The sequence below is a fragment of the Sorex fumeus genome, unplaced genomic scaffold (assembly GCF_029834395.1).
Source record: "Sorex fumeus unplaced genomic scaffold, SorFum_2.1 ptg000054l, whole genome shotgun sequence".
NCBI lineage: Eukaryota > Metazoa > Chordata > Mammalia > Eulipotyphla > Soricidae > Sorex > Sorex fumeus.
This window is the reverse complement of record NW_026606111.1, coordinates 34,328,978-34,340,300: the sequence shown is the minus strand read 5'-3', so window position 1 is coordinate 34,340,300 and position 11,323 is coordinate 34,328,978. Positions and strand designations below refer to the sequence as shown.

Sequence of the window (11,323 nt, the reverse complement as noted above, 5' to 3'; positions counted from 1 at the left end):
GTGAAAAGACTCATCTAGTTGGTTTGCGCTTTGGTGGGTGAGAATCTATTAATTGAGGTATCTCTTACTCCATAACCAATTTTTGTCTCTGAGAATATTTGCATTAAAGTGTATGAATATGAATTAATGAGCTTTTAATATTCTGAGGGAAGAAGATTCTAACAGATAACACATGAGGATGAGATACTCTGCTTCTAGTATCATCTGTCTATATTGGCCACATGGCCCTAAAAGAAATCATATCTATTTACTTGCTTGCTTTAAAAAAATAAAATAGCATGAAATCTGATAGCTTAGAAAAGTCATTTCATTTTACTAGATTCTGTATCTGCCTTTTAATCAGGTGAACTAGTGCAGATCAGTTGGTTTCAATGCTGGCTCCTCAAGTATGTAAAGATATACTACACATCTGTATCTCTAATTCAATTAAACAAATCTCTGGAAGACATGGTCCAGTAAGTGGTTCTTAAACTTTAGTATGCATCACAGTTATCATTAGGCAGATTGCTGGTCCTCACAGGGTTTCTGATTTTGTATTTTTAAAGTTGGATGAAGTCATATTCTATGAAGTTTTTGATGATGCTATGTGGTTTGGGACCACATTTTGGTGTAGGGTTCAAAAATTCCTGATTTATTTGGCCTAGCATCTTCTTTACACAAAACAAAACAAAACAACATTATTCAGTGCTTTAGAAATCTACCTATAAAGTAAACAAACAGAAGACATCCCCCAAATTATATCACAAGGCTTTTACTGCCTCTCTAGAACATTCCAGTGCCCCATGAGAGCACTATCATCCACTTTGGAAAAGACTTGCCTTATGCATATTTGAGAATGTAAGAAGATGAGTGGATATCAATGTATGGATATCAATTTCCAGGTAAATTCTGATCTCAGAACTATTGGTAGAGAAAATGTCAATACAAGCTATTTACAGTTATACGGTATGAACGTAACAATATAATGAATGTTGCTGGCATCAAGATGATCCACATAGAAAGAAAAGTTATAGAAAAGCATATAAAGTTTTTGGTCAATTTTCATTAAGAATCTGTTCTATAAAGCATTTTATAGTATTCTTTGAAAATTTGCACTTTTATGGTTCATTTGCTGAATATATTTCTTTACATAATTTTTAAAAGATAATTTATTTTGTTTTTAATATTCTATCATTTGATAAGACTAATGGAGGATTTGGATAGTAGCCAGCCGTTTTTGAACTGTCTGAGGAGAACCTTGTGAATTTGTAGTCCAGTGGTAATTCTAGGAAAACAAACAAACAAACAACATTTTGATTATTCTGTAGACTGCAAAGACTTTGTAAAAGCAAAGCAAACAAACCAACCAACCCTAACCCCAAACTGATAATCACTGATAAAACTTATTGAGAGTTTAGTAATAAAATTTTCTAAGGCTGCACTTACAATAATGAGAAAAGATGGATTTTCACTGTAATTGGTGTGAGAACTAAGAATGTTTTTTGTCTGTCTCTAGGTCCCACCCTTCACTTTCCAGGCTAACTTGTATTTTGTACAATTTATTAAAAGGGCATTCTTAAATGAATTGCTAAAACTGAATTTCAAAAATAACATACCTAAGGTCCTACATTTCTAATAAGACACCAAAATGATACAGGATAAAAATGAAACAGTCTTTTCTGTCTTTCCTATTCATTTCCTAAAGTAAATGTTTAGGTCTCTGATGTTGTTTATAATGTTCAAAAGTATTATATTTAACATTATATTATAAAAATGCTTACAAACCAATCACCACTGTAAAGTATATTGCTAGTATGTGCAAATGTTTACAACATCTATAAAACATAGCTACTCAGGCATCTGAATGCCAGAGAGAACCGAGTCTAACAAGACACCCATGGAAAAATGTTAAATGAATAAAAAAATGTTTATGAGGCAAACAGGAGTGTCAGTTTTCATTTAAAACTAAGATTTTATTTTCTCCAAGGTAGCAGCAATGGTCTGTTTAGAAGTCTGGATATGAAGTTAACGGAGATTAGAAATGTGTGTTCTGTTCAAACAAGGGTATCTCAGGATGGAATTTCTGAGACTGGGGATTCAACAAGAGGGAAACAGATGTTTCCCAAGAAAAATATATATCACAGAAAGATTTCTTCTCATAAAGGCAAGAATTCTAATTTTTAAGGAAATACCAATCCAGTAAAAGGTAAAGCTCTCTGAATATTTACTCCCTTACCTGCTATTGCTTCAATACTTGGAATTGCAATTGTGCTGTAAGTACTGATTCTCTTACATGACCAGGTATAAACCAAGGAGTCTTCTGTATTTCTCAGTCCCGGAAGGGAGTCAATGAAAAAAGAGCCCCATTTTTTAGATAAGGCATTTAGAGATTTTGTCTTCAGTTCCTGAAATAAAAGCAGAATATGTGAAAGCTGTGATTAGTCTTATTCTAAGTTTCCAATCTCATTTTGTAAGTTTTCCTTATTACTTTAAAGTAAAAAAAGGTTGTTTTAATTGTTCACCTAAAACAAAACCACATCCTATATGTGAAAGCTATGATTAATCTTATTCTAAATGTCCAATTTCATTATGTAAGTTTTCCCCTACTTAAAAAAAAAAGGTTATTTTAATTGTTAACCTAAGACAAAACCACATCCTGTATATAAAAGTATAATGAAGCATCTAAAGTCTTTGATAATATCCTTACTAGTTGGTTTGGGGAGCACCTTCCCATCCCTTGGGATCTGAACTGAATGTCAACAGCAGTTTCCTTGACTCTCCATACTCAGGTTGCCTTAGGTCTCCTTACCTTTTTCCACCCTGAGTTCAGCCCTCATATATTAGCTCTCATGCTATATTGCAATCATGGCACTATTTGCTTTCGCAAAGATAGACTGAGCCAGAGAGATACGTTGTATCATGGATCAGGTGCATGCTTTCCATGCCAACCTGGGTTTGATCACTGGCATACCATATGGTCCCCTAAGCCTGTCAGGAGTGATTCCATAGCACAGAGCCAGGGGTAAGCCCTGAGCACTGTCGAGTCTGATCCCAAAAGCAAAAATAAACAAATGATTACAATAAAACAAAACAAAAACCCCACAATGACAGATCATGTACTATTTAAGGTAAGGAACTGTTATAAGCATGCCACAGGCATTATGCTTAGGCAGAGCAGGCACATCAAACTATGAACTAAAGACTCATTAAAACACTTCCAAATGTTTTATGGAGACAGGATTGAACTGAGTTATCTCATCGACTCAAAATCTTATTTTATTTTATTGATGTCTGAGGTTCAGGCTTACTCCTTGCTCTGTGCTCAGGGATCACTACAAATATGGTGCTGGGGATCAACTGGAGTTTGCTGTGTGCAAGGCTGTTGGGCTCTCAGTAGCGGCCTGCGACTTTGACCAAATCCCCTGCCCCTAAAAGAGCTGTCCCTGTTTACAGGGGCCCAGGGCCTTACTTCAGCACTCCACACATGTAGGCGTCTAGTTGAGGATGAGGGATGTAATAGTTACCATCTGCCTGAGTTAGCCCTGAGAGTGGGAGATGTAAATCATTAACATCTATATTGAGCCTGACAAGGTAAATGTGATACACGTGGACTGTCCCCTGAAATATGTATAAAATATGTACAAAATCCCGTGTGAGAGCTAATAAAGATTACTGATTGACCACCAGCTTTTCCCCCTTTGTGTGGTTCTCTGAGGCGGCTGGAGTCCACAGTGCGTGGAGGGCCAGGGCAGAGGCTTCTCTCCTTCCCACTCCCTCTCCTATAAGGAGTAAGTCCGGTGACTGGGGGCTCGTACTGGAGTGTGCCTGGGTCGACTGGCCAGGACCCCGACGCAAGGCAAGCACTTTATCCTTTGTACTGTCCTCCTGGGCTTTCAAGATTTTATTTTCAGAACAGTTTTAGGTTTACAAATACGTTCAGCAAACAGTACATATCTCCATCTTCTCTCCATTGGCTTCCCATTAATATCTTCCATTCAGTACTGTAGTATACTTGTTGAAACTTAAGTATCCTAAGTAGACAGGGCCAGGAATATTGACCCATAGTTGGAAGCCTGTCTCATGAGCTGGGAGAGCAGGCAGTTGGAATAGAGAAGGGAACACAAAGACAATGATGATTGGAGGTACCGCTCGGAATGGGAGATGTATGCTGAAAGATAAAGGACCAAACGTGATAACCTGTCTGTATCTGCATTGTATTTACCGGTTTTGGTATATTGAATATTGTCGACTTTGACCGTGAGTGTGGAAAGATTGCACTACAGCTGAATCTCACAAAGATAATGTTTATGAGAAATGGTCTCATTCCTGACGTTCCATTCACTCTCAACAGAATGAACACTTCTGAATGCAACAGTGATGTGTACCTAGGTCGAGAAGCCAACATGACGAATGACCTGGCACCTGAGTTGCGCAGGAGGAAGAGAGCGGCTTGGAACGCCTTCAAGAGCATCAAAGAAATAGCTAAGAGGAACAAGAACCTCTGGCTCCGGGCACATCTCTTCGGTTCCACTGTTCTCCCTGCATTATCATACGCCTCAGAGACCTGGGCCCTACGAAAACAGGATGGGAACGCTATTCGGGTCTCCCAAAGAGGAATCAAAAAAGCTATGCTTGGAGTAACATGCTTCACTCAAATGAGAGAAAGAATCCAGAGTTCTGATCTCCATCAATGGTCAAGAATCAGGGATGCTGTCTCGTTTGGCAAGGCATCGAAAATCAGATGGGCTGGACACGTAATACGATTTGGAGAAGACCGCTGGACTAGAGCCATTACCGACAGGATTCCACAGGACGTCAAAAGATCACGTGGCCGCCCACCTATGAGATGGTCTGATTTCTTCGTCAAGACCCTGAATAATCGGTTTGAGGCTTTTCGTGTTCCTAGAATGAGCAGATGCCATTGGGCTACACTAGCACTCGACAGGAACAAATGGAGATGTTACTGGTGCCTGCTTGAGCAAATTGATGAGTAACGGGATGTCAAGTGATCAAGTGATCTGTATTGTAAAATAATGCCCAAAAGTAGAGAGAGAAAATATGGGGGAAATTGTCTGCCATGGATACAGGAGGAGGGTTGCAAAGGTGGGATATACTGGGGAAAATGGTGGTGGAGAATGTGCACAGGTGGAGGGATGGGTGTTTGATCATTGACTAAAACTCAAACAGAAAGCTTTGTAACTGTATCTCACAGTGATTCAATAGAACAAAAAACAAAAACCCTAAGTATCCTAGAAATCCAAATCTTATGTCTGGGCTTATTATTTTGGAGGAGAGGAGTGCTGGGGATAGAAGTAAGGGTCTTTAGAATGAGTAAGACAAGAACTCTACTGCTGAGCTATACCCCAGAGTGCTGGGTTCACTGTTTATGATGTACAGTTGAATGGGTTTTAAGAAATGCATAATGTTATATATCCACAATTACATGGCCATACAGAATAGTTTTACCATGCTAGACATCTATGCTGCATTTATTCATCCTTTGCATGCCTGAACCACTGATACCTACTGGTCTTTTTCATAACAGTTTGAATTTCCACAGAAAAAAAATATTGGAATTATACAGCATGCAGTTTCCTCAGACTGACTCCTTTCATTGAGTAGTTATCAAGTCCCACAGATAGGTCCCTCTATCTGTGGGACTTGATAACTCCTTTTAATTCTTTTTTGATTTGACATTTACTTTTTGACGCGGGATAAAAGGTATTTTCGTATTTTACATACTGAGCCACTGAAATGGACTTAAAAAATGTCTCTTATTTTTAAATCTTTTTCTTCTGCTTCCCCCCTTATTTTCTTTTTCTGCTGTTTAGATAATTTCTCTTTCTAAATCTGTATTTTCCTTTTCTTCAAGTCTCTAGCTGGGGGAGGAGCATGCTGGGTGTACAGGTGCTACCCATTAAGTTAAATTTGGAAAGAGCACAGCGCTAACATGTTTAAGCAAGAGAGACGCACATACATGGCTATAGTGACACGAGATCTGGTTATTTCAGTATCAGTCAAAACACATTATGGTGCCACAGCACTGGATGCAAGAGAGGGAGGGGAGTGAGACGGATGTACAGTGGTGCTCCTTGACATCTTTTAAGAATTATCAACAAGATATTCAACAATGGCAGCGATGAAGTCATGAACTGGACCATCACAGGAAGCAGCAACAGATTTTATCATTCTTTGTATAAATAAGTACTTTCCAAGACATGTCAAACAGGTTTTGCTGTCAAGGAGTTGAAAGGAATCCTTACCTCATATTTCCCTTTTTTCTCTAAAGGCTCGGATTCCTCAGGCTTCCTGTCCATGTCCCCGCTGAGCTCTTCAAGGATGAGGACTGTCTCCCAGTTACTATAATGATGGGCAGGAAAAATATCTGAATGCATGCTGTCACCAAAGTACACAACCTGTAAAATAGCACATTTTGTTGGAAGCTTGAGAACTGTGAAAGAGAATGGTCCACATTTCACGGAAGGCAAAGAATTCTTTGATAGTATCGGATAGACAAAAATTGCATAAACACATTTTTTTTTTTGCCACTACGGATCCAATCTCGGGCCTCATACATGTAAAACAGGTTGCCCCTCCTACTAAGCTTTAGCTCTAGGTTTTGCATCAATGTCTGAAACATCCCTCAATCACTCTACAGGTGATCGCAAAAATGTCCGATTTTGATTTCCAGGTGGTCAAGTTTTTTTTTGTTTTGTTTTTTTTTTTTTTTTGCTTTTTGGGTCACACTCAGCGATGCACAGGGGTTACTCCTGGCTTTGCACTCAGGAATTACTCCTGGTGGTGCTCAGGGGACCAGAAGGGATGCTGGGAATTGAACCTGGGTCGGCTGCGTGCAAGGCAAACACCCTACCCACTGTACTATTGCCCCAGATCCCTGTCAAGTTTGTTTTAACTTACATAGGTACTCAGAAAAAAGACAAGTGCTTTAATTTATTTTTCTGTGTGTGGGGGAGGATGAGAAGCACATCTGTCTCAAGAGTTAAATCTGTCCCTTGAAATCTAGACTACACTTGTCAATCTACAGATGATGAAAAATGAGGCCAAGGGCATCTGAACAAGGATCAGGAGGCCCTAGTGGGCTGTGGTGAGGTGGGAGCCGATGTAGTATGTTGTTACCACTATCTTTCCTGCTAACTGGACCCCTAGCAAATGATTTTGTAGACGGAAGAGTTAAAAATTCACTAATATCAACATTAATAATATGATCAGGGTGTCAACAGCAAGCCTTTTTGTTCTACACAAAAACATTTTTAAGATGGACTATTATCCATGATAACCTTTAAGTTATCATGAGAGAGAGAGAGAGAGAGGAAGAAAATAAAGTGTCTACTGTAGAGGCAGGCTGGGGGGGTGGGGTGAGAGAAAGTGGGGACACTGGTGTTGGGAAATGTACACTGATGAAGGGATGGTTGTTGGAACATTGTATGACTGATCATGAACAACTTTGTAACTGGATCTCACGGTGATTCAATAAAAAACATAATAAAAAAGATGGACTATTATCAGAGCACTGCCCCTCTGGCATCCTACATAGTAATCTAGTGTATTTCCTTGATCTGGAGTTATCCCTTTGCTCTTGTCACAGATTAAGATCCAGTTTGTATCTACATAGGACAGGCTTTTTGAATCAGAAGAGAGGAGAGACTGGTAGATCTAGGAGAGGCAGATGATTTCTCGTACATAGCAAAGCTGAACACACTCTGAATGGTAGTTTTAGTTTACAACAGTTTATATGTGTAAATGTGTATCAAGGACTCTGCATCAGCCAGAAAATACCTTGGGTTCAGGTTTGCCAGTCATTTTCTTCAGGAGTTTGTAAAGATGTACAGCATTCCCTTGAGAGTACCAGCCAGGTTTATCCAGAGATGGCAGTGCCTCCTGTTCCTCGTCATTCACTGCAAGTACAGTTTCATAATCATATACTTTTTAATTATATGTGAGCACCCAACTAGGAAGATGTCATTCAGGTATGTCTGTGGGACATGTCCAAGAAGGAACCATGTGGTAACATGAGCAAACATTCAGAGAGCACCTGCATTTTACAAGAAGTTCATGGATTTGGGGCTGGATGATAGTACACAGTCAATCCAGGTTTAATTCTTGATATGACATATGGTCCCAAGAGTCCTGCAAGGAGTAATCCTTAAGCGCAGAGCCAGGACTAACCCCTGAGTACCGCCAGGTGTGGCCCAAAGACAAAACCAAATGAACAGAAAATGAATTCCATGGATTTAAAATACAAATATATGAAATATAACTGAAAATTAATTTGAGGGCTAGACCTGGAGATGCTGGTAGCAGAAGGGACATGCAGTGCCAGGGATTAAACCCAGGGCCTCGCATACAAGGCACATGCTCTGTTACTTGGGCCACATAAATAGCCCTAAATAATTTTTAAAAGTGGTTTTTTTTTCTTTTCTTTTTTTTTTAATTTATTTTTTTACAGTTGTAGATTTACAATTTTTTTTGTGCTTGGGTTTCAATTATACAATGATCAGATACCCATCCCTCCACCAGTGCCCGTTTTTCACCACCATGGATAATATCCCTCCCACCCCCATCCCCCCATCCCCCCCTGCCTCTGTGGCAGGGCAATCCCGTGTTCTCTCTCTCCATTTGGGTGTTGTGGTCTGCAAAAGATGCATTGAGTGGCAAACATGTTCAGTCCATAGACTACTTTCGACATGCATCTCCCCTCCTGGGAGGATCCTCCAAACATCCTTTATTTGGTGCTCCCTTCTCTATCTGTAAAAGTGGTTTTAGTTATAGAAAAACAGATTTTTATGGAGACTTCCCATTCACCCCTGCAGCAATAAAGGTGTAGTCTCCTCTGCTTAGCTGATTATGACATGAAGGTTCTTAAATGACAACACGTTTATTACCCTGGTGGTCGATACCAACAATCGACTCCTTGGGAAACAGGAAGGCAATATTTAAAACATATTAACTGGTGACAGTATGGTTCAGGAAATCTTCAAAGCTGATGAAGGATTTATCAGATGATTAAAGAAATTTTTGTTTGACATTATGTCAAAGCTGATCAATGAACAATGTAATAGAAGCTATTTGGCCCTATCACTTTTGGGATGAGGATAGATTTTTAAAAAAGAGTCAATAGTCTATTAAATTCAGGCTCTGTGTAAGTTTAATATACTCTAAAAACATACTCATTCTACTATGATATCAGCGACTTTTAGTTTTGTTATTTTAATTTCACTATCAAACTCACTGCTCAGTTTTTAACTAATGCGGAAACAAGCTTACGTTTATAGAGCTCGCTTGAGTTCACTGACTCAAAGGGCATCTGCAGGAGCTAAGAGAGTATACACGCCATCATTTTTGCTCCCATAATAGCTCTTCTCCACTACCTGCTCTGGGATGGGGAGAGGGAACATGTGTGTCTATGTTTGTCCAACTTAGACGTGGACTGCTCTAAGCTAAATCCTACTAAACTCTCTTAAAGAAAGTATATGTAAATGTTAGGTACCTACAGTGAATATCTGCTTAGTCTGTAACAAAAAATACCTCCCATCTGGCAATGGTAAATGTAAAATTTACCAACAAAATGTCTTTTTTTTTTGAGAGCACAGTTTTGAACTTTATAAAATATGCTTCTGGATATAGCTGTTTAACAGTTATAAGTGCATCATTTTCTTATTTTAAGAGCATTTGGACATGAAAATAAACTGATAAAATGTTAGTAATGGAGTTAAAAATTTAGAATCAGGAATGATAACCAAGGTTATGGTTGACAGCCTTGAACAAAGTTCTGCAACTCTTATCTTGCCATAGAGAACAGAAGGTTTTGTGAGGAGAGTTTTGAGTGTGCCTGACTATTTGATTCACTCCACAGCTATAGCTCCAATAATCAAAGTGCTTGACTACCTTATCAGTTTTTAATGTGTATTTGTTTTTCTGAATTTGTAATAAATTTACATATTTAAAAACTCATTTTTGAAATCCATCTGCTTTGTGTTCATCACTTCTGCAAAAGGTAACCAGTCTTTTATGTACATAAAAGCAAAATAAATGATATACTTTCCTTGCATGTAAAAGATAAACAAGTACTGCGGTATAACTGATATGCAATGAGCTGCATATACTTACAGCATACAATTTGGTAAATTTTGACACATGAATATACTTCGTACAGCAACAACAGTATTTCTCTCAAACTCTTATATGAAGCCTTAGTAAGTACATCATAATGTGGCTAACAGGAGGTTAAGGCAAAATGAACCCAGGAATGTAGGCCTCAAATCAATATAACTAGTGTCCATAGAAGACCTTAAGACACAAAATCAGGAGACTGGGACACAGAAGAAAGATCATGTGAAGATCTATGAAAGAAAGAGGTCACAGTCCCATATGGGATGAATATAACTGAATGTGGAGGTCATAAAAAATTAGTTTTAAAACAATTTATTATTTATAATCAGTAAAAGTTTGATTAATATCCAATTTTATATGCCAAGGAGTGTGTAAAAATTCCTTGAGTGAAAAGGGATCATAAGTGGAAAAAGTTTAAGAAGCCCAAGATTAACCAATCTGTGGTATTTTGGTTACATCAATCCTAGCAAACTAATATGCATGGTTCAATCCCTTAGGTAAATGTTAGCATATTCTGCAGTTTCACAGCTTGCATTTTGTTTGTGTGTGTGTGGTTTTGGCACTACACCTGTCTGTGCTCTGGACTTACTCCTGGTTCTGAGTCAAGGATTACTCTTGCAATGCTTGGGAGGGACCAGTGGATTGGCAGTGTGCAAAGCAAGTGCCCTACCTGCTGTACTCTCTACCGAGCCCCAAACAACAACTTGCATTTAAAAAGTTTAATGTTGCGGAGTTCATGCACAATTCAATCAGCCTAATCAGCGACCGAATAAATAGCAGTATTCCTACATAAAAAAAAAAGTTTAATTTTACTGGCAGACTGTTGTGCTTGGTCTCATTTTAAATACATGAGTATTTCACTCTCGGAGAGCCCGGCAAGCTATGGAGAGTATCTCACCCGCACGGCAGAGCCTGGCAAGCTCCCGTGACGTATTCAATATGCCAAACACAGTAATAACAAGTCTCACGATGGAGACGTTACTGGGCCAATATGTTGTTGTAAATTACTAACATGAGAAAATCCACATATACTGGAATCAAACAATACGAGCTAGATTTTACTATTTCTATTTCATAGACAGTCTAGGTATGTCTTAAACTCCTGCCATGGCCTCAACTCTCCTCCTCTAGAAACCTACATTCTAATAGCAATTTGATTTGTTAAAGATCCACTAGACAACTATTTTCAATCTTATATGTACAATTCTCTTGA

At 38.7% G+C, this 11,323-nt stretch overlaps 1 protein-coding gene across 1 annotated transcript in view; it reads right to left on the bottom strand.

Annotated features, from left to right (window-relative positions):
- Nucleotides 1–874: 874 nt before the first annotated feature.
- Nucleotides 875–11,323, bottom strand: part of NT5DC1 (5'-nucleotidase domain containing 1) — a 138,485-nt gene continuing 128,036 nt past the window's right edge. Inside the window, exons 9-12 of the mRNA XM_056125196.1 lie at nucleotides 7,777–7,895; nucleotides 6,243–6,395; nucleotides 2,216–2,384; nucleotides 875–1,264 (exon numbers count right to left, since the gene is read on the bottom strand). Coding sequence (XP_055981171.1) covers nucleotides 1,149–1,264; nucleotides 2,216–2,384; nucleotides 6,243–6,395; nucleotides 7,777–7,895 — 557 coding nt within the window. The 3' untranslated portion in view covers nucleotides 875–1,148. The remainder of the gene's footprint in view (nucleotides 1,265–2,215; nucleotides 2,385–6,242; nucleotides 6,396–7,776; nucleotides 7,896–11,323) is intronic.